Source organism: Metopolophium dirhodum, chromosome 8 (genome assembly GCF_019925205.1).
Source record: "Metopolophium dirhodum isolate CAU chromosome 8, ASM1992520v1, whole genome shotgun sequence".
NCBI lineage: Eukaryota > Metazoa > Arthropoda > Insecta > Hemiptera > Aphididae > Metopolophium > Metopolophium dirhodum.
The window spans coordinates 32,318,722-32,345,033 of record NC_083567.1 but is presented as its reverse complement, the minus strand read 5'-3'; the positions used below and the strand labels follow the sequence as shown (position 1 = coordinate 32,345,033).

Below are 26,312 nucleotides of genomic sequence, written 5' to 3'. Positions count from 1 at the left end.
TTTTAATGATTTTAAAATATAACTATATAAACATAATATCATGCTGTTTGTAGAAAACGATGCACCTCCAAAAGAAAATAAATCACTTCATACACAAAAAAAAATAAACATGCTTCAGCTCATACCGATTGACATGCATTCCAATGATAATTTTTCGAATACCTAACATATAACAATATTGATTAAAAACAGTATGGCTGATAATGAATTAGACATTGGTGCATTTATTAAATCAAAAACTAAGAGATTTAAATCATATTAGCAAAATATCAAACTTAACCTCAAATCAGCAAAGACTATCATTTTACATTTTAAATCATTTTACAGTTATATTTTTAAAGAACATTTGAACGATTTCATATTATTATTATTATAATACATAAAAATGGTTAGAAAAAAGTTTAAAATTTGTATCTCCAACAATAATTAGACATTTTAGACGTAAAAAAACTTCTTGCTCGCGCAAAACTGATGTAATTCAAGCCAGTAATCCTAGTAGTACGTAAGTATACCTAATAAATTAATACATAGTATAATAAATACACTCGGAATCCAAAATTCCAAAACACTCGATTGAAATAAATAAAACGTTTTTTTTTTTCATCTGATGCAAAAATTTGGTTTGTCACAGTAATGGATAGGCACGTCCTTTCGCATTTTTTTTAGTAAGACTGATAAATTAATAGTAAATGAAAATCCACTAGACACTATACTATATATCATATAGTATTATAATACGGTTTATTAATGCAAAATAAGACTAACACCATAACACACAGAAACCAACAACACTTGAAAAACTCAGGGGTTGTATAATACTTGTATCACGGTCGTGATCAATAAAATTAACGCCTGATAAACACTCGATGAGCTTACACTATACCTATCTAATGCGCCTACAATGATTTATAATATATGCGCGTGAAGTACACACGTAATATCGAGAGCGGGGACACGAAATAAATTCGGTGGTAGCTATAATAATATATCAAACGCAACACGTTTCTCGTGAAAACTATGTGTATTTACGTCGTAATAATTACAACAGACGTGTTTGAAACCGTATACCTAACATAGTATACATATAATAGGTATAAAATAATGTTAATAAATAATGTTGTATTATAATATACCACGCACCACACGCATACAATGAAATATTATTGAATCGCGCAGGCGAATAGCAAAATCAAAATGAATTACAAGTATTATACAACCCCTGAGTTTTTCAAGTGTTGTTGGTTTCTGTGTGTTATGGTGTTAGTCTTATCTCTTTAACCTTACATTTGTCAGTTGATTTCATAAAAATGACCACAATTTATTTAAAATACCACCTTCTTGATATTATAATTCGGCATAACTAGTGATGGTCGCATCACAACAGTGTGCGATAAGTAGGTGACCGACGAATGGAACACGTAATATTGTCATTGTATACGACGTATGACTTATATATGATATGGTAACTATAAAAGACATTTACCCAAGTCTGATTATTGTGTTGGTTAAGCTTACCTTATCTTACAACTTAACGTATTAAAAGTCCCCTGAATAGTAAATTGTTATTTCCAATAGTCAAAAAATAAATAGTACCTATATAATAATGTATAGACTAATATTCGGCGTGAATATCAAACTGATTATATATAATAATAATATTATTATTATTATTATTATTATTGAAGTAAAGGTTTTAATTCCTAGCACGTAGAATAGAAGTATTAGCCTACATTTACCATACAATTAATATCTAATTTTAATTTAATTCTACTTATTTGGGTTTGTGATTACAATATATTGGATATTACCATGTGTATATATTTTACCGTAATAATATTATATTTTGGTATTGATATCAATGATTTTTAAAAAAGTCACGAATGAGGAGTGTTTTGTTCCCCAAATCCATCGTGGGATGTGACCGGTGGTGGACTGCAGACCCTGCGAGGTGCGTACGTAATTATACGAATGTTGTATTAACATACGTTGTTTTTATGATGTGCATATTGTGTAGGTTCCCGGGACAAGAGTCGAAAAATTAGCCCTGGGAATGTAATTTTTACCAAGTTATATAGTTTGAAACAAATATAATATGGGTACAGGTCTAAAATTATATTGAATCATAACCAATAGCAACCTTACAATAAACAAAAATATATATTTTTTTCTGGACAGATGGCGCAACTGTTGTATTTTTTCCATCCAGATATCCTACTTTTCCGGTGGATTTTCATAAAATGTCATTGCATACAAACCTCTCCTTGACAATTACGGACGGAACAAAAAAAAAATTATTCGAATCGGTCGAGCCGTTTTTGTGTTTTAGCTAGACTAACTGACAGCTATTAATTTTTATAAATATAGAAGATTAATGCGAGGAAGCGCACCCCTAGTATAAAATAGCCGGTTCTTTAAAAAAAAAAATTGACCCACACCCACGACTAAGTTCATGATTCTTCATTAGATCTTGTGGCAGTGCTTATCAGGTGGTTGGGATTGCCGCATCAAAGGGCTATATGACATAAGCGCCAAAGGTGAAAAAATGACTTATAATTTGCGCCAAAATTAATATTTTATGTAACAATGTAATAAATTGTTAAAACATTATATACATACAAATAAATATAATTCGAATAAATCGGTTGATTTTTTGGATCTTATAAAAAATTATCAATAATACAAATTGTTAAAACATAATGTATAGTTCTAAATTTAATATCTATATTAACCGTGGCACACAGGTATCTAGGATTTTGGCGCTTTTGTACGATACGATTTTGGCGCATTCGTACGATACAACTTTTTTTTTCTTATCTCATTTTGGCGCTTATTGTGTCTTCCACTGCATCAAAGATTGGCTGACTTTGTTACGTTTTTGCATAAAATCCTGTAGCCGCCGTCATAATGCATCGTTGATGACATCATTATCACACTATGATGAGCAGCTGTGGTTAGTGCCGGCGCTAGGGGAGGACAAATGGGACATATGTCCAGGGCCCCGCGATTTTTAATTATCATCTTAATACCGCGAAACACATTTATATTTTATATTAACAAATTATAAATCTATACATTTATTGACTTATTGTTATATACTAATACTACACATGTATAATATTAATATTATTTCTATCATTAGTTATTTGGAAAATTATATCTTAATTTAGCCATAGTACAAAGTAAATCGTTATCGATACGACGAAGGAGTAATATTTTGAGGATACTCGAGTATTGTAGGAGTATACTATAATTAATAATATAAATATTTATTATCTCTAGAGTTACTGTTTTTTCTGTTCTTTGTTTGGAAAAGCTCTCCGAAAACTCTAAATTAAGTTTTTATTTAAGAAATTATTATTACAATTTAGTTTAGGTATAGTAAGTATAGCTGTATTAAATAAAATGTACCTACTGCGTGCGTATCTAGTGTATCAGGATTAGTTTTAATGTAGTTTATTGTCTACCGCCGCCGCGTACTTAGATATTAAACAATTTTTTATATCATTCAAACATTTTGATGATTTTATTTATTTTTTATTGATGTTTATATAAGTTGTAATTATTAAAATAAATATAAATGAATAAAATAATAGGCCCCCCACAAATTTATTAACTTATAATTTTCAACACATGCATATTATTTTATTATTTGTAAACAATTTTTTGTTAACATATTATAATTAAAAAAAGAATAACTTGATATTATTATTTTTAATGTTTGAAATTCAAATAAAAACCGCATTAATTTAAAAAAATCCTGATTTAAAAAAAGCTAGAATTTTGCCTTCCTCTGGGTACCTATTACCTATGTCCAGGGCCCCGCAATACCTAGTGCCGGCACTGCAGTGTGGTGGTCGTGGTGAGCCGGGTATGCAAACTGCAGTAGCTATGGATGCAAAATCAGCTGGGTATTTACAATAATGAACAAAACCTCCTTATAACGGAATCGCTCGATACCAACATTGATCTCACGCGGTTATTAAGGAGTTTCCATTACACGGGGAGACTAAAATTTACGGGTTATGTAGGTTATACGGGACTGTTGTTCTTTCCCATTATACGAGGTGATTTCCGTCTAATATAGGGGTCCGTTATAAGGAGGTTTTACTGTAATATTTTTGAAGTAGGATTATTATAATATTTTGTGTAAAACGATTTAAAATATTGTTCAACGCGTCATGACGGATACTACGAACAAAATTTGCTCGCAAACCTGGGAGCTGATACGGTAAACGCGTCACGCGGCCAACCATGACGTGGAGGCATAATATAGTGTGCTAGTCGATTATGGTGGCGTATTTTCAAAGAGTATATTATTATTATTATTATTATTATTATTATTATTATCAAACGCGCACACCAGTTTTTTCATTGGCCCGTGTGTGATGTGCTCGCTGTCGTCGGATACATAATATTATATTATACGAGCTTGGCAATCGTGTCACGCGTGCCGGAAACTACCACGCAAACATTTCTACTGAATTACCCCGAGGATCGTTCAAAAGCGTATAATAATAATAACATAAAATATAGGTACTACTATTTTAATATTATTTATTGTCTATGTTTTATAAATAAAAAAAAAATAATAACAATATAATATAAATGTATGTGTGTACGCGTGGGTGGTAACTAAGGTAACTATGGTAGGTGCAGTAGGATGATATTATATTATAGGGTCTAGACGCCCGGAGCAGATCTGCGTCTTTTACCGCAAAAAAGTAAGTTTTTAAATTTTTTTTTTCAGACATTTAAGTTATTTGTTATTTATTAATATTTATTTTCATCGAAAAACCTTTAAAATACAAAAGTAATTTAAAAGCATTTAATTTTCACTATTTGATATTAAAAATAAAATTAATAATTGCGACCTTATTATAATACTTTTAAAACTCATTTGCAGTAAAATCGTTTATTATATTTCTATAATTGATTTGTCGTGTAATTTTATGCTCCAATACTGTAGTGTGTTGGTGATCATACTTCCAACTACAAAAGATGTCCAACGTACAAATCTCCCCTCAAGCGACGTAAAATCAATGATTCAAACCATCTCATATATAAAAAAAAAAGACACACAACTCTCAGGTTAGGTCTTTCTCAACTATCCCACTCACCAGAATAAACCATCTTATGCCTCCGTTGCCGACTCCAGTAATACCATATATTACCATTGAATGATATTGCCTAATTCCACTAACGATTTATTGCTATCTAAATCCTTCTCACACCTTACTGAATTCATTAACCCACTCCTCTTTCTCCTTACCGAGGTACTTCAAAAACAATAAATCTCATTGTTATTTCTATTCCTTTCACATTTACTTTAATTGTTATTTTAACGCCATATACGTTATTAGAAAACGCATTTAATTGTTTCCCATTTTAACCGGAATAACTCGGTACCTAACCTAACCTAACCTACGAGTATAGATTATTTTATAACTATCACATTATTATGATTACCTATGCATATTCTATTATCAATCTATGAATGTGTTAAATGTTGATATATAATAACTATTTGTCAACCGCTAAACGATAGAAAAAAATATTATGTATTATACACATAATTTGTTATTTTATTTTATATTTAATTTTATCATAATAATAGATAATATAATTACTGTATAATATGTTATTACTATATGAGATTTAATTATTGCATGCATACAACAACAACTTTTTAAAAATTAGCTTATTCAGAGTTTAAAGATTTATAAAATAATAATTTAAATTAATGACGAGATGAACGTTTTTATAAAAAAAAACCGTGAATGTGAAATTGAATGACTTCGTTCATAGAGCAATTAATACAGTAACAGTTATAGTTAATACTCAACAGTAAGTACAAGTGTACAACACAATATTATATTCTAAACTTTAATTAAATGTGTGTGTCTAAGACGTTATTTAACAGAGATCCCGATGTTTGATGACAACAACGCTAACTCTTTTTTCTACATAGGCGTCTCGTTATCTCGACAATAATTACAATGCTTTTTTTTCCTTGTTACAAATACCCTATAATTAAAAAAAAAAAAACCATGGACTGAAAGAATTTTCAAATTAGTCAGCACAAAAGTCAAAAAATATTAACCGTCAAAAATATGTAGAATATTGTAGTCTAAGATTTTGTATTAGTGAACTGTTGCAGAGAGGTATACAATATAATATTATGATCAAAGGAAATCAAATTAAAAATTAAACGCGTAACCGTATAATTCCACTTTTATTTTTTGTGTGACTTTATTTTACTTAACATTTACAACTAATTTAATTTCCAAAAGTCTAGAATAAAGCGTACTCATAAAATACGTATCATAAAATTGAAAATTGAGTTTCCATCAAGACGTCATTAAATTAAGATATCCAGAGAAATGAGTCGAGATTAACGGTGCGGAATGATTGTGTGATGTGTAGGGGTACGGATAAAAAATCGTTTTAGTGAAACAATATTTTTTTATACATATTTAAAATATGGTGACTCAGGTAGACTGGTAAGTCTAGTGTAAGAGACTGTGTCACAATTGGCGGTGGTAACTTCTCTAGCCACGTGTGTACACAAACAAAACGCAGTGTTTAGGTTAATGGAATGCAAACAGTGTAAACCAAGATGCCACGGAGATTTGTTTAAGGTCCTCTGGTCCTCACTCCGGCAGCCCTCACCCTCGACCCCACCCCCTCGCAGCGTTTATCCCACCACCGCCACCGCCACCGCCACCGTCGTCGTTATTCCCGTATTCGTGCGCTTGTAAACTCACTCATTTTCGAGTAAACTTTTTACGCTCGCCCTCTGTCCGTCCACCCTATCAACCTCCCTCTACCAGACCATAAGCCCACCCCTAAACCCACTCCCGAGTGATAGCGGCCACCATATATATATATTATATGTACTTGATCTCTGCAGCCACCGACACGAAAACATTTCCCAGGCAGCTTATTAGCGCGCGTTACAGCAACAAACGTTGTCTTTGTCACCACGTCAACGCGCGGCCAACTCCTATGTACACACCTGCAAACACTCAACTCCTCCACCACGTCATCCGCGACTGCCAATGTTTTCCGCGGATGGGTTGTTATTAAACATTTCGGGTTTCACGCGCGCTTCCTAAGCCATGCTTCGCCGAGGCGGAATTTTCTTATTCCGTCGACGCAAATGATTATTATTATTATTATTATTATTATTATTATTATTATTATTATTTTTATTATTATAACTATTATTATTATTATTATTATTATTTTTATTATTATTACTATTATTATTATTATTATTATTATTATTATTATTATTTTTATTATTATTGCTATTATATTATGCGTACGTGGAAAGTGGATAGACAGACGACGGGTAACGCGATTACCGCATACGATAATGTCATGGGTATGTAAAAAACACGATTAAGACCCATTTTACCGGAATATAAAAGCACTTCTCCTGCCAGAGAATATATGCAAATATTTATTTTTTTTATCGTCTAGCGAAAAGAATATCTGCAGTCTATCATACACCTATAGAGATTGTTATTAAATGTTTTTTTTTAAAACCATTTTACTGATAAAAAATATTCATAAAAAAAAAAACAAATTATTATCAGAACATTAATAACACCGAATAATAATATTATGTTTGTATATTTACGTATAGACGTCCTTTATGAAACGTTCAATAAAGTTCTTACCATCAGCTGAATTATATAATATCTGTTCAGGTTGTGGTTGGCTTATGACTACAACAGAAATTTACCAAAATACGTAGCTAGACCGGCACATAGAGTACCTGTGTTATATATTTTTTTTTAATGCCCTAAGGCATCCTTATTTAAACGACCAGAGGCCTTTATAAATACTTTACATAATGAGTGTATATTATAATAATATGATAATTAATAAATAATGTATACTATAATAGTTATACAATCGAGTTGCGATAACTCAAAGTGGAAGGGGGATAAAAATTCACTTTAACTAATTTATAGGGGAACAATTTTCTAGGGGAATAAAACACAATTCGAGTTGTTAAGTTTTTCGAGTTTACAGACTCAACTGTATATACAAATATATAACATATAATATGTATAGCGTATACATCATAAACATGTCTGTGGTTATACCTTCAATGAGGTAGCAGTTTCCTTAGCCTATGTCACTTACACTCGTACGGCTTCAAGCATTTGTGGTACCCAATGCCTAATGAGTTGTGAAGAATGGATGGACGATAATATATTCAAATATCGATGATCGATGGATGACTTCATTCTAGTTGAATCTGTATGCTGCGAAAATGGTACGAAGGGCAATATGTTGACAACGTTTAATGACTTCGATGTTTCATTTGCTGGCACTTAGCCACAATAGTATGCCATAAGTCCGAATCGATTTGATTATAATAGTTACCTACATAAAAAAAACGTTTGTTTGCTAGATCTAGAGTGGACCCGAGCCTAACTCCCTGGCAGACACATACATATACTAGTGTGCACGCTAGTATTTATTAATATTATAAGAATGAAATTATTGTTTATACGCCATTCATAGAGGCCATTGAAATGGATTTAAAGTAGGTAAGTCAGCTTCGACTTGATTGTCAACTGTCCTATGTACAATAATGTACATGTATATGGTGAGAAAGTCGACCTGGTCGCGGAGTTTGCGTCCAGTAGTGGTGCTTGCAGACGACGTAGACATATACGTACATACATTTGTATGTTTATTCGAGAAAATGTAATTTGTTTGCTCCTATTACTTGGTTCGTAATTCATTATTCCTAACGATTAAGTTTATATGTTTTTATTATTTCAATGATTAACTATTATTGCGTATTATTTATCTCGCCGTGTTCACTAATAAATTTTTAAATATATTAAAATGTAATTTATTATTATTTGATTTATAACTTTAAGAAAACTAAAATATTTTCTTTCTTTAATTATCGTCTGCAATTTTGGGTACAAAGGGTTTCTTCTGTATGCGTAAAATATGGAAAGATTATTGTCTAAAATTACTTTCTGACTTTGCCCACCATAATTTTTGATCGCATAAACTCACTTCTGACAAAGATAACTAGATTCCAAATTCTAGTAAATGAAGTATCCTACATAATATGTGTTTAGTATTCAAAATTACTAATGAGGTATTATAGAACAATGTGGAAAACTCGGTTAACGATTTATCTTTTGACGTTGGACATGACACAATGTACACAAATATAATACCATTTATTTTTGTTTATAATTGTCAAAGTTTGCTGAATCTAAAAAGGAACAAGTCGTAAAAATCATCTGAGTCATTACTTCTCTGTAAAAATATTTAATCAAAGCGATCCAGCAATATACCAAATTCATTACACATTCTACACATAATATTATAATATGTGCCTCCAACATGCACAAGCACACAAGTTTACACACGCTATAACACGACTGTAAAATAACTGTTTAAATTTAGTTAATTGGTACCTAGTATGAAATAGATTTGAAATATTGTAAGTAGGTACCAAAAGCCACAAAACTTCTCATATTTAATGAAAAATAACAGAGGTTGCGAATATTATTTTCTTGTTTATTATTATTACTAGCGTATATGGTGCTCCTCGGTAAAAGTGAAGCTCACTGCGTCAGGAGTACCCTTAATGGGGATTATACAAAAACACCTAGGTACCTAATTGAATATTCTAGTTATAGGTAAGTCTCCCGACGAGCAATTCGATTTTGTAATATTGTTCCCAATAACTATTCGGTGCTCTAATGCATGTCATTTTTTTTTTTACTGTAGAAAAGTTGTTGAAAGCCAAGTTTAAATAGATGCATAAAATATAATATATGTATTAACTTGTAACAAGATACACAGTGGCCAGTAGTACTAGGAGATCGAAGTTCATAGAGTATAAACTATAGACTATATTCATTATTATATTAAAATATACAGGCTCATAATGTACCGAGGCACTTATAAGGTTAGGTCAATATTATTATTAGTAAACACCAATGCATGTTATGTAGGTACCTATTAATTAATTTAGTTTATGATCAAATATGTTTTTGTTACTTTTAACATATAATTTTGGATACTTTAAAATAAGTAAAGAAAGATACTTTTTAATATATATATATATATATGTGTTTAATTGATCTTCAAGCCCAGAAACTATGGTCATTAGCTGTTTGTAGGGGAGACTGATTGTATTGGAACATGCATGGCAAGGATTTGTCACTAAAACCCGGGTGGTCACCCATCCAGGAACTAGTGACACCGGCCCGTTGCTTGCACTCAGAACATGTTTCGTGACTGAATGCAACCGCCAAGCCACTTGTTTTCATATTTTTAAATAATAATTTATTAAATATATGTTGTATTATACTATTATGTGTATATTATGTAATATGTAATCATAATTTTATCGTGTGAAATGTATAGTCACAGAATAGATAAATATAGTATAGTGTAGGTATGATCAAGGATACTTGTTTGCTGTGGATCATGATCATCGATCATAATATTAAACACTAGATTTAGTAATATTCCGGCATAAATTTTATATTTTTATGATTACATGATATAATACGACAGTTGGATTATTGATAAAGATCAATTGAAAAAATTATAGTAAATACACAAACAAATTAATACCTATAGAACAAAATGAAACAATTATAATTAGTAATAACTAATAATATAATAAACTCGTTTCTAACATACCAATATAAGTTATAACAATACACAAGGCTTAACTATACAAAAAAAAACACTAATATAATATTTTGTGTTATTACATGTGGAAAAAAATTATAATATTAACTAGAAAACTTAAAAGGACGCCCAAATATGTTGTCTCCATTTTACAAAAATTAAAAATGTTAATTCAACAGAACCAATGTTGTGATGTTACGTCTTCCTAACTTTAATATTAGAGTGAATATAACTATATTATCAAACATTATGGGTGTTTGTATGTTAGTATTTTACGATATTTAAATTTTTTAAGCTAATTGTGACTAGTGAGTATGTCGAATATTAAAAAGGTGGGTAAGTGGATGTCGCTCTGCTGTACAGTAGGTTACAAGTGGGTCACTGTAATGGATGGTGTTAAATTTGAATTCAATGATATAATATCATTGTATAAGAAAAACGATTCTGAGCGAAAACGGAAAATTTGCTATTTTAAGATGTGACCATAATATCTAGGGCTGGTACATTTTCATCCAAAAATGAGATACCAAAATTATCTTTAAGTTATAAGAAAATTTTCCATTTTTCTCCAAAATAAAAAAGATTAGATTCTATTATTCTTCAAATGTTTTTTTTTGACAAAAATTATGCCCATTTTCCTTCAAAAATTAAAGTATTTAGATGATATTTTTATAAAGAAAAACCAAATAGATTTATGTGGCTCAATATTGTGAAACAAGTTCAAATATATATGTATGGTAAAATAAAAAGAATTCATATTTCAAAAAATCCAAGACTACCGAGCAAACAGCCGGAGTGAAGCAATCGCCAATGCAATTATTAAATTTCAAATCGAAGAAGTGTCTAGGTAATACAAAAAATAAAACAATTATTCATCCATTTTTTTTCTTTAAACAGATATTAATTTATCGCTGAAATTTCATAAAATTATAAAAAAAAATATAAGTAATTGTTAATAAGTAAAAATATATTTTTTTTAATGTTTATTTGTTGTATATATTGTATTTGTGTTAAACAAAATATTATTTTTATTCTTAATTTCTCATTGGGGGAAAATATAATATAATATTGTCACTTAAAAATATATTTTTGCTATTTATTTTATTTGTATTAAACGTAAACATTATTTGTATCCTCAATTCTTTATTATATGGAAATGGGTTGTGGAAGATAACGGTATTTCGTTTTTGGAAGGATAAGACCTATAATATTACCATCGTTATCCGTTGAAAATAACAACTACTATCTGAACTACTAAAAGCCGTAAGGCTTTTCATTCAAAGTTCAACGGCATTTTCACAGTGCTCGTCCAAAAAATTGTATGTTTATCGGTGTGTTTAAAAAAATACAATACCAATTTAAAACTAAGAAGGTACTCACTTAAATAATCACAAAACTAATACAATATTCAAAGAAATATGCATTAGAAATACTATGCCAACATTTTAAGAAAATTAAATTTACAAATTTGAATTTATAAAAAATATTTCAAATAAGTTTTTCATCTATTTCATTATATTATGTCGTAAATCATGATTGACATAATTAAAAAAAATGTAGCCAAAAAACATTTGAAAAAAAATTTAAATAAAAATATAACAACATTTTCAACCTAATTGTAGTAATGATACTATCTACAGATACTCCTAAGTCCGTGTACAAATTGGGAAGGATAATGAAGTTAGAACAATATGAAATTATTTATTCCAAAATAAATAATATTTAATTTTATAATTTTTACCACGGGCCACAAGCAGTAGCCACACTGGCTCATATATAATATATATATAGGTTATACTGAATGTTGTAGTCTTGCTTCTTCATATGATAAACTGTTTGTGAAGATGTGTTTCAGTGTTATTGTCACTCTACATGAGCTAAGTTTTATTTGTTAATATACACATTACAATAATCGAAGAATATATTCCTATAAAAACAATTTTATGCGAGTAATAAAATAATTTTATTTGCTTATTGTTACAAAACAAAAAAAAAAAAAACAATAAAAATGTTTAGTATTATTGTTTGTTAAAAGGGAAATGTCACTTATTGAATGGGAAACATAATGGTGTCTTGATATATATAGTTTATTATACAATTTAATTTGGATAAAATGTTGTCAAGGGAACTGTCTTTTTTTCATAAACTCTAAATGGTCCGAAAATCGGTTTATTAAATAAATTTGATATGGTACCTGCGACAAGTCACTAACGAAGACAGGGTGTCATGCGGAATAAAATTATTGTCATACGGAGCTCCACTAAGCATTCGAACAATAAAACTAATCAATCGGCCTCCATCCACCTCATCACCAAAGATCCGTGGCTTGTTTCCAATGACGAATACTTCATTCAAACTTCCTGCACACGAAAACAGTTAATGAAACTGTCCCGCGACATTCTGCAAATGGTTCCATTCAAAACTCAACACTCACTCAAACAAACTCACCGCAAGACCTGTGTTATACTTATCGACCTTATCACGGACCAGTAAAAAATGCCTGAAAAATCACAAATGACCTAGTTACCTAGTATGCCGGTAAGAATTATTATACCACGTTTCAAATAAAGGCGACTGTAGAGTTCCACCGCAGGTTTTTTCTGACTTATTTTTCTCTTAAACTGTATTGTTTGTTTTCGTAATCTGATTTTCCCATAGTTGTGTACACATATCGTGCAGCTAAACAAAGCTATAATATTTTCGTTAAAAAAAAAAACACGCGTAATACTATATTATAATAGCACGTTTATTGGCGCATCTCGTGATTAACTTTGACTTCTGATCAACGTATAAATCTATTATAATAATAGTCAACAAAACACGGTAAATTGTTTAAATACCTACATAATTAATAAATTATAAACTGTACGTAACGATAAAAAAAATAGTTGAATTCAAATATGTGCATATAAAATACGAACATTATATTGCCTTACCATCAAGTATATGCTATACATAATACGTTTTGATCGGAAAGCTTTGCCGTTTCTAAGGATTTATCGCAAGTATATTTTTTCATAGTTATTTATAGTATAACACGATTACGATACCATTTATCGCGTAAAATTAGTATAATATTATATAACATGACGTTTATTGGTAATTAAATAGAAACACAACTGAGAAAACAGTACAATTATTTCAAGGAATTTCCATGTAAAAATGTAATGATAAAAGTCTGTAGGTAGGTATAGTGTAGGTACCTAGGTATAGTGTATTACACCGTATATAATCCTACACGCCACAAAATATGTTGTGAGTTACTTCGGTTTCATCACAGGTTTAACATTCGTGTTACACGATAACGTGTATACATAAACTAAAACCTATACGTTTTGAAACTATTGTTATAGAATTATAGATTTTCAAGCCAAATTGAAACAATAGTGGAATAAAAAATACATAAAAATTATATTTTCTATTTATAATTTTAAAAATAAACCTCATAAGACGGCGTATGCATTACAATACTGAATCACAATTATTTTTTTTTCTGTTTGTTAACTGATTGGAAAATTTAAGCTACCAAAGACTATTCTTGCGTCTACATTTTTTAACTTCCATTTGATAATGGGTAAGTAAAATGTTAATAATATTTATTAAATATTTATTTTTGGTTAGATTATAATTTATAATACTATATGATAATATCTAAATAATACTATCGGTATTTTATTTTATTCATTGATTATTATTGATCGGTATTTAAAGACGATTTTTAACAAAAATTTACTTAATTTATCAATTTTATTTTATACTAACACAATATGCGTGACTTAATAATTACTGTGGACGGTTCGTGGTACTAGGAATTGTTTTGAAAAAATTATATAACGCAATCGTTGGCCGATGGTAAATTTTCATAATTAGACGAAGTAGAGGTGCATCAAATTGTTGACATATATTTTCTTGTATTCCTAAATCGGAAAAAATTAATTTTCGTATGTGTATTATTTTTGTTGACAGAAGTGAATGCAAAAGTTTTATTTACATTTCTATTGGGCGTCTCTACGTTGGCGTCTGGATTCGTTATTCGACCATATGAAAACATTGATTATGAGGTACCGGATTATATCCCTGGAGGTGATAAAGAGTTAGATCTCGAAGAATTGGAACCTGATACTATCGACCAAGACCTGCCCGAGAAGACGTCGACGACCGCCACGAAAGTCACAACTATTTCACACACTACCACCCCTACCACCCCTACAACCCCTACCGCACCTGCCATCCCTACCGTCGTCTATGATCCGGATGATAGCTATGATGATGATTGTGATTGTCCACCTCAATTTCTAATCTATATTTACGATCGCATTAGCAAATAATAATAGTAAATACCTACTGTTGATGTTATACCATTATAGGCGCGTCTATATCAAAAACAAAAAAAAACGTGTATTATTGGCACTCATTTTATAATAAAAAATTATCGGAATAACGAGTTCCAGTAAGTTAACAATAAAAACATTGTGATATTAAAGAACCTTTAATTATATATTCATGATCAGTATAACTCTTTCCTAGGCTTCTCCTCCAAATTGTGTATAGGCACATAGATTTGCATAATGTAAATAATGGGCTTTAAATAGAAAATGAATACCTATATAATATTATTTAATAATAATTTTCAATATTGAACTAACTAGATTATAATGAATTGTGGTGGTAAAAAAATATATCAATAACAATTCAACTTTCATAATTTATTATACCGTGTAAGCTATAAGTACAATAATTTTGATTATTCAGTATTAACTACGAAGAAGTCGAATTAAATATTTACAAATTGAAACGAATAAACACATAAGTATGTTTAATAATTATTCAATAATATTTTTTTTATGTTGATGTGATAAGGTCGTAAGGATAACTATACACTGTACAGTCATAATATGAAGTATATATTAATGAAGCTTTCATAAATAATAATATTGTAACCAAGTGCAAATGAATATGTCATTCTAACGGGTCTAAGATTTAGGCATACCTACCCGATACATGCATGGCTACCTTATGTGCAAAGAAGACCCAAAAGACCCAACTTAAAGCGCAACCTCTAAACTTAGAGCACAATAAAATTATTTACCGTTAATGTAGTTAAATTGTTGAATGCCGACAAACTGTCAGAAATCAAAACAATATCCCCGAGTTGCTCCATTAATCACTATAGTGAATCACTAGAACAAATAGAGACAACCGACAAGCGAATACTAAAACTCGTTAAATAAATTAGTAAAGATAATTTATTGTAACAACATCAATCAGGTATGTCAAATTATATAAGTAAACAATTATCAGCCCATGGCTCGGATAACCAGATGCCGGACTAATCTTAATATTAACAAAAAAAAATAATTTATAAATCTTAAAGAAAAAAAACAAAATGGTTTATAGCATACCCACTAACTCGAGTACGTACCTACACACTTGTGTGAGTATTTAAAACGTGGATTTCACAAAACGATTAAACGTTGAAAGAGAAGTTATAATTATAATAATATAACCGAGCCCATCAAAAGGGTGTTTTTTACCGGTACCTACCTGTCTATACTCGGTATAACTCACTCGGGAGGTATAATATTACAAATTATAATAATATTATATTTTCAGAATTTTAAAAGCATACTTAAATAGTATTATTGTATAATATACGGTCAAATATACCTTCGACTGTTGCAAATTATTATTCAGAGGTGTTACCAATGTGGCAATGTGTGATTTCCTCGTCAAACTGATGATGCCATATTAAATAGTATATATTAATTTAACAAATTTACTTTATATAAAATTATTATATAATAAATTATAAATTACTAGACATATTATAAATTGTCTTGTTTAAATAATAATAAAAAAATAAATAAATAATTAAGTTAAACAAAGTAGCAGTTTTTGGAGTTGAGAGTTCCTCAATGTCTACGTCATGCTGCCTTATAATTTCTAATTTGTAGTATTATGCTATCTAATATATAGGCTTATAAAACATATAGAGAGTAAAACGTATTATTCCTGCAGATTGAGGTATATCGGTAAAAAAAATAGAGAACAATATCGCAAACAGTTTATCTTTTCTTTTTTCTTCGCGGGTTTTCCTCCAATGTCACCGTGATATGCGTCCTCGACGTTCATTTTTCATTTTTCTCTGATCGGCGAGAGACACGGCGCATCGCTCCACTCCGTTTCAGTATAGTCGTTACCAGAAAACGATATTATTTTAATTAATTTCAAGTCGTAATTTTATATTTTTTGTATTACACTCCATGAGTACACTTTTGAAAGTAATAAATAATGTTGCGTTAGTACTTTTAGTCTTTGGCAAATTCAGAAAAGTGACTACTAAACATTAAGTTTTTTATATCATTATTATTACTATGAGTATCATTATTATTATTATTATTGGGAATATAATACTACATGCACAAAGAGAGCGCAATACATAAGTAACCTTTTTATAATTATGTGAATGTAATTACATAAAATATACAAGAAAACGAATTGATGAAAAAAAAATTTTGTTATACCCTATTATACTAGTAAAGCAAGTGTAGATTTTAAAAAATGGACAATGTTTCTTTTTTTTTTTTTGTTAATTAATTATTATATATTATAGTATTATACATTGTATAGTTTTATGCTGATCGATGGATATTAACGTGCCTACTCAACATTTATTGCTTAATCTCATCGTCATAAGTACTTAATAAAAATGTATTATCGTAGAACGTCCTTCTGTTTTATTCGATATTGGTTTGTGCGCCTGTGCACTGTTGGATGACAAGCGACCTTTAGCTTTCAAGCAACAATACGTTTATGTATATATCGCGCCTCTTAACTTTTAGCGCATTACAATGATGCCATACAATTGTATTTCGTCATTTCTAAACTCTTGGATAACAACAGTTTTTTTTTAATTGTTTTTTGTTGTTTTGATTATTAATAACGTATTATCAGTACAATGTAGAACTCTGCATAACATAATGTTCATTAATATTACATTAAATATATTTTCAAAATATAATATTTAAATTAATTACCTATTTAATATTTGTATTGATAATTTAAAATAACGATGAAAAGTCTTTTTATGAATATTAAAATAAAGTAATCATAATCCCAGTTCAGAATCGTATTTTTTAAGAATTGATTTATTGCACTACTGATTAATGATAGTATAGGACCATAGCCACATAGGTACGTACATTTTTACTATTTGAAAATATAGAATAGTCTATCGTTTGCTTAATTTTTCTAAAAAATTTCAATACACCGTGGAAATTTGCAAAATTATTTTTTATGTTAGTAGAAAATAACAATTATATTGATAAGAAAAAAGAAATCAAATAGAAAATGATTGTAGTATCTATTATAAAACTATTTATTTAACTGTTTTTAAATTAACAACACAATATTTATATTGAATTAATTCTATTTAGCTGGCTATAATAATCAAAAAAATAATTAATTGAAAGTATTTTTTAAAACCTTTAAGCTGTTAAAATAAAAATGTATGGAACTGGAATAGGTACTAGCTTTGATATAATAGCTGTCATTGTTTTTTTTTTTTTTAATAAATTATAAGTACCTATTAATATATTATTATGCTTGAATGGAAAATACTTTTTTTCTAACGTCTTAATTTCATAACTAGATCACATTATAATCCTATTTTCTTTGATACGTTTCATTTTAAATTACATATATATATAGAAACATAAAATCTCTGTATAGGTAACCGTTTAATGTTTTCATTTAAATATTAATTAATATAATACAATTTATAATACACGATACACGAATAGACGATACATATAGCAATCACATAGATTATAGAAATATTTTTATTAAGAAATGTTTAATAAATTATGACGTTGTACTTAGTCGGTTTTTTTTATAAATATACGATTTAGATATTTGTTTTCAAAATAATATAATCATATTATTATGGTACTCCAATTAGATTGCGAATAATAAGGTTTATTGATTGTAACACTTTTCTCTTGGTTGAATAAATCAAAACCTACGGCTAAACTCTAAACAGTACCTATTTTATAACTAAACAATTTTTATAATTTATACTCTTAGTTAATGTTTAGTCATAATAAGAATATAAACGCTGTACAGTTTTAATACTAAATTCATAGTATAATATTATATTTATATTATTTATAAAATAATATTTTATAATATTATGAATCAGATTCCTTTTTTTTTAAATATTTTTACGTTTGTTGGCCCAGCAGATTATTGGTATACACAGATTATTATCTAGTTGTGGCTTTTAATTGAATTAAACATATATTATATTTACAACTGCCAATTTTACAATGATATATTATAATTATTGTATATATTGTTTTATACCAAAGTTTTTTGAGACAGAAAAAGTGTATTTCGATCAAAAATTAAAAAACGGTAGTACTTTAAACTCCAGACATGTGAACACCAGAGTAAAATATAAAAATGTATTTATTTTTTGATCCGTTGATATTTTATATTTCAGATGTATAAAAACTGAAATTTTCTCATGGATTTAAATATTTATTGACGTATTAGTAGTCATATATTTTTAAGATAGGTACTTAAGATTATAGTTTTTGTGATTCATCTAATTTTACACTACGGGTTAAGATAAGCTGAAAAAATATTATGAATTAATAAAAATGATTCTTGGTTTTAACTTATTTTATGTATAAACTGTGTGAGGAGTAAATTTTGACTAGTCTTTGGAAAAAGGATAATGGAAAATACGAAGAATAAGAAACACGTCTTATTGAAAAACTTTTCACCAACTTGAAATTTCCAACTGAGTCGGAGGTTTAAATTGTTATTAAAATGGCGTCGGCAATCAGACGCTTATGAAACTCCAGCATCGGTTCTAATAGTTTGTATACTTTTGTTAGGTAACTAAACTTTTATAAGTTTTTGAATATATTTATAAAGGTCAATTTATTTACTGACACTTTATTGGCATTTTCTACATCATAAGACATAATATGTTAAATGTTATTTATCAGGCGATATTTAAAATAGTTTTTTTTTATTTAATATGTAACTCTTAGAGTTTATTTTCAGATTTAACATAATTAAAACTTTAAAGGTTGATTTAATTTTTAATAATGTGTAAGTAACATATTATAGTTAGCCAGAAAATCTCGTTCAGAAACTGTACGTTTTAGATTTATTCTTTTACGGACTAAACCAATTTCTAATAACTTATATACTTACATAAGTATTTTATTAAATTCTGAATATTATCCTGTGTTTATTTTTATAATATTATGCAATTTTATATAGCATAAATTTAATATTATTTCTCTCTGATGAAATAATTACCTAAAAATATTTTCGTCATTATGAACTATATTTAATAATATCGGGTTCGTGCAATCTTTTGTTTAGTCTTTGTAATATTCGGAGAATGTAAAATAGTTTAAAACAAAGTTTTAAATGCTTTTGTATTTTGTCTTGTGAAGCCTAGCCACCTTATGTATTACTTAGTTAATTTATAATTGGATGGTGATATACAAGTACCTACTTACCTAACACAACATCAACAAAGTTGTCAGTGTTCTTTATTTATAATTTTAAATAACTATAATTTAAACTATTCATTACCTCTACTCCTTTAATTTGCTTTTAAACTGTTTATTAAAAATAACTCTATAAACATAAATAAATTACAAGATGTTAGCAAATCTAGCCAACCATAGACAAAAACACAAACACAGCTTATTTAATATGGTCAATATAAAATATCAGGGTCATCATTTTTATGAAAGGTAATTTATATGACTGCAATTATATTTGAATGATCCAAGAATATGTCAGCAGTGAAAAAAATGTTCACTCACTAACAAGGGTAACCACTCTTTTGGGTAATTCTTTATATTTATTATATTTTAATCTTGTTCTTCTTAGGTGAAAAACTGCTTCTAAACGGCTTTCATATATGTACCTCAGTTATGAATTATCAATGATTACTTTAATTAGACATGCCGACATCTCATGTACATTCGGTTTTGTAAATGTCTTTATTATTTTAAAAACGTTTCGATAAACTGCGAAAACCCATATATAGGCCTATAGCGAATATGTACCTACCTATGGTAATAAAACCTATGTTTCTTTATTGGTGCATGCAAAAAATCCCATGAAAGTTTCATTAAAACTACGTACTTTGATTTTTAAACAACATAAATATTGACATTTATATTTTTCAAAACAGCCATTAGCTTGAGATTTCTTAGTAAATCGTATCATAATAATACGCATACTTATAGTTTCATTCAACTAAAATATCATATAGTAATTTATCGGTTTTGTCCTCTACACTAATGGTGTCCGATTGAAAGGTCAACGTTGGATGGATGGCGATAAACAAAATACTATAACAGTGAGATGTTGGTGTTTTGACGGTTTTGTCCGCGTAATGGGCAGCATTAATGTTATGTACCTACCTCTCGCCCGCTTTTATTGTTTAAGGGTGGAGCATCTAGATGGCTGTTTATATATGAAGTGAACCCATTTAAGAGGATAACGAAGAGAGGTGGCGTTGCTTTTGTGATTGAAAGTCCCCCGGTGTGAACAATATAGAAACGCAATAATTTGGCAGTTTTACTTTCTCCTAGCCAAAGCTATCGGGTGTTACGACCCAATAAAGAGGAAATGAAAACAACGAACCAAATAACGGATTTTTTCAACCTTCCATTTCTTTACCCTCCCATATAGCTTCCAAATCTTTTGTCCCTAGTTGCGTTGATTCAATAATAAACGTAACAAGACAAAATCGAAATACGTGAGCAAAGTTTGATTATTAACGTTATATACAAAAAGTTGATTGGAAAGTTCATATTTTCACTTCTTCTCCTTATGTACATGATATTCGATTACACCTTGGGTTATGATTTCAAGTTAAATTAACTCCACGAGATGTATTAGTTTTGTGCACCTCGTTTCGATTTCACGGTAATTCTATTAAATAATGTTATAATATTATAATATTTTCATTTATTTTCCCTAGTTACTGTGTAATATCAAGGCGGGTATGAATAGTATTGAAAAATTCTATGAAAATGTACTTTTGTATTTCCAATAATATGGTTTATTGAGCGGTTTGAGAGTAAACACACGTCCTATTATCAATATTGTAGAAGAGAAGATAATTTATGTCTGTATAAAAGCCAATTTTAAATATTTTAATTACTAAGCTCAATGATTCAAATTGAAAAATTAAAATATCACAGAGTTGAATTAATATTGGACTATGAAAATAAAATATCGAAAATCGACTCGTATACAAACCTAGATAAACGTCTTCTCTTCAATTTGTATAATACAGGTGTTCATACTATAATGTCACTCAGTGAGCTATATTATTGGAAATACGAAACTAGGTTTCAGTGTTTCACTAAAATTCACATATTTTGTAATATAGCGTGTAAAATGCTGTGTTACTGACATGTGCGGGTGCGCTTCGCTATTTACTTACACACAGTCACTCACACTAATGATCACTTACTACGCACACATTTACACGACCCGCGTGCACACAAATAGAAAATTGCCTATATTGAACTCCTTAGAAACGGTCAGTATGCATACCCCTTAACATAGTTTCGTTTAAATACAATCATTACAACAATAATATACATAGAACAATAGAAATTGTTGAGTTAAAATGTACAAAATAATATTATATTATAATTGTACGAGCAGTACTTGATATTTAAACTTTGAACCCTGGTATCTATGTATAATATAATACGTATCAAACATATACTTTTAACCCGTCAGTGGTCGCGATGTGAGCGCAGCGCTCACCTCGTTATTATTTTGAGAGCCACTTATTTATTTATTACTTGATTCATCTGATATTATTTATACCTTCAATCGAAACATGTTTAAATATACTTTTGCATGGATAATTCTCGATTAGATATCGACATGCAATGTTGTTAATATCCATAAATTGAGCATTGCACTCACTCAATAGATCGACCTAATACTATTTCGTAAACTCGAAACGTTAGACCTATTTTTAAGGAGCACACAATATTCATATGCGTATACTGTATAATAATCAGCAAAATATTCCAGACAACTAGGGCCAAGTTGAATGATAATGATTATATTATGTATAAACAATTATAAATTAATTTTTAGTGGTGAACAATTTATAATTGAGAAAAATTGTAAGAAAATTTTTTGTAAAAGATTAAAATTTAAATAATTGGTTGTTGGTTTCAATATTTTATGTTCATTGTATAATAAATAATGATGAAAAAACAACGAGGTGACTCACTCAATAACAATGGCGGGACTCTGCATAGCGATACCAACGACGGGTTAAACTATACACTATAGTTTAATATTCCTTTAAAAAAATCTCATCATTTTAAGTACATTTTTAAGAGGAAAATACACCGAAATATATCCCATTTCCTAAGTTTACCTACTTATGTCTTATATACTTTTTACAAGAAAAAAATCTTGCTCTGTAGTTCATTAGTGCGAATTTCAAATACAAATTATAATTTAGTCACGTAATATCATACAATTGTATAATACAAACTTCATCTATTATTGTAGGTATACGTAATTATGTTTAAAGGGAATTAATATGCAATAAAAAAAAAAAATAATAGAAATCATTAATTTATTATATCGCACCTTGCTTAAAAATTAAATAGGTTTTTAAACTTTTTATCGTCTCTCAATAATTTCATACCAAGCGATTTACACAAATGTCAGCCCAGAAACATAGTGTGATATAAATACGCTAAGTTTATTTCTTTAGAATCTATTAGATAATACTTTTTTTTTGATAAACCCGACAAATGTATTATAGTTTCAACATATTTTTGTAATATTTTTTTTTATAATATGCAAAATAAATACGAAATAATCTATAATAGATAGATATTATTGTGTCATGGATTTTGATTTTGATTCACAATTAATGTAAATAATTAAATTAAATTATTCTGCGTCGCGAATAAAAGCTTTTTGTAAATAGGTACCGCTCGAAACATAAATTAATAATAGAGAAACCGAGAGAGGAATAAAAAACAAAAAAAATGTCCAAGAGTTTGTACGCTAAGGGAAATTAATTTAATAAAATACATTGAACGACAATTTATACTACCAGATATCTGTATTTTCTAGTGGCAGAGAAGTCTGGCAGCTGACGTTGGTAGCATGTCTACAGTAATTACGTTAATAATCAAAACTGTGACACAGAACTTAAGACTAAATACTATCGAAAGGCAAGTTATCGTAAAAGCATTCGTTTTTATAGTCGTAATGTAATTTCACAGTCCGGGACGTGTAATTTTTCCCTTTTCGTCCCTTAAGATTATTCCACTCTAATAGATAATATATTACTTTCCAATCAGATAAAATTGTTTGTGTTTTTTTTTTTTTTTGCTAATAAGTCCATTCGTTGAACGAGTAAGGAAATGACTGCGAATATGCCAAAATGTTGAAATTACTCATTTTCCACTTAAAAATTCTGTACACGGTTATATGCCCATATGGGGATGAATACTAAGTTAAGGAGTGGCACAATTATGCGCTTTCCGTAAATTGCTGAATAATAATATTTTGACGTCATGAGTAAAAGGTGAAAACCTACCTCCTCTATATCAATAGTGCTATCCGTAGTATCTTATTCACAAAAATAATTAGTATTCACCAAGGAATAATACAATTAAAAATATTAAACCTAAGTATATAATAGGCAGTTTAAGGAATTTAATTTATTCTTATTCATAATTGATAGCATAAAATTATACTTGTTAATTGTTATTATATAATAAAGGTTCCTATATATAATTGTATACCTACTTAATGTATCTAATTAACTAATAGTATATACAAGGAAAAAAAATTACTTTAATATTATAGTTAAACAAATTATAGTAAATATAACTATTTAATAGGTAAAATAATTAAAATGATTTACTTATTATTACTATATAAATATAGTTATTAGTTATGGTTAGGTTTACTATATTTTATAGTTAATGCAGTTTTTAATGTTTGAATTGACTAAAAAATATAGTTAAAATATCATATTTCAGTTCGAATAACTATAATAACTTGACTATAATATTTTAGTAAATCCGATTAGTCTTATAGCTATCCCTATAGTAATTATAATGTACAGTCAATTCTAATATTTTTATAGTACAAATAACTGTTTTGTTTTTTCCGTATACTTAGTATACTTATTCATAAGTCACGACAAATAAAATTTAATTAACACACAACTGCAACCTATTTACACATGTTTTATGTATAAGTTATAACTTATAACTTATAAATCATATAATATGCATGAATATAGATGTATATTCAATGGACTAATTCAGATTTTTTAAAGATATCATTAATTATTATAATTGTATTAAATTTCTTTTTCATAATAAAATATTTAAATACGAGTGTATTATATACATTACTAAGAAGAGTCTCATCGTATCTGTATTTGTACACATAATATTTATATAATTAACATTTATTCTAAAAAATCATAATAGTTATTACTGAATAGGATTTCAGATTTTGTTAGGTTTTTGATTATTTTTATAAGAAACTAGATGATCCCGTGCTCTTTGTCACCCGTAAAAAATTACAATTCTTAAAAAAAAATAGCACCTCCCCAGGTTAAACTTACAGGGTCTAATTTTGAATCTAAATCATCTAGGGAACCACTCAAACACACACAAAAAATTTCATCAAATTCGGTCCAGCTGTTTAGGAATGCATAAAGGAAATACAGACAAACATTCATTTTTATATATTTAAAATTTAATATTTTTATATTCATTTGTATAGGTAGATAAAATAACATCAACGTTTGAACTGTAGTTGATGGTTTATATATTATATACATAATGCCTACGAACTATGAATATCAATCATTGAGCACTTCAACTAATATTATGTTAGGTACCTACATATTATTATATTCGGTCCTTAATTATAATTACTTAATACTCAATTCATCAAATAAATTAATGAAATAAAACCATTGTGTAATACTGTACAATTTTGGATGAGCTAGAGAGGAGGGGGCTCGGGAGCTAATTCATCTAAAATATAAACAAGTCTCATACAAAATAGGTACCTCCTACCTGTTTTCCTACATAAAACATTCATACAAATAAAAGGAGAAGCGGTACAAATGCCTATAGCGTGTGTGCGATAAGAAATTAAATACTTTAGAGTGTGCTGATTTTACAATTAAAACGGTTTTAATGGTCAAATATCAACCAATGGACAATACTAGCATTAATTAATAATCAAATCTAACCTATAAAATATGTGCGGAAATATATTCAAAGCAGTTAATTCAATTTTTTTTTAGTAAAAGGTATATTTTACCGTTGTAACAGGTAGTAATAATAATAATGATAACGCTTATGAAAAAAAAGGGCCGGAGCTGCAGCCTCTCCTATTCAGCGTATCAAACTTTGCTTAGCTGTACAACCACATATCAAAGTAGAAATAATAATTATTATTTTTAAAATACAAACTTTACATGTTCCCCTTCAATGTACAAAAATAATTGCTACTATAGAACGTACAATTAGTAAGTATGTAATACAAATTCT

The 26,312-nt window shown here is 28.7% G+C and overlaps 1 protein-coding gene across 1 annotated transcript; it reads left to right on the top strand.

The window, feature by feature from the left end:
• The first annotated feature begins 13,993 nt into the window (after positions 1-13,993).
• On the top strand, positions 13,994-15,041 carry LOC132949889 (uncharacterized). The gene is made up of 2 exons (XM_061021001.1): positions 13,994-14,266; positions 14,659-15,041. The coding sequence occupies exons 1-2, from the start codon at positions 14,263-14,265 to the stop codon at positions 15,018-15,020; spliced, it is 366 nt and encodes a 121-aa protein (XP_060876984.1). The 5' UTR covers positions 13,994-14,262; the 3' UTR covers positions 15,021-15,041.
• Positions 15,042-26,312: the final 11,271 nt, after the last annotated feature.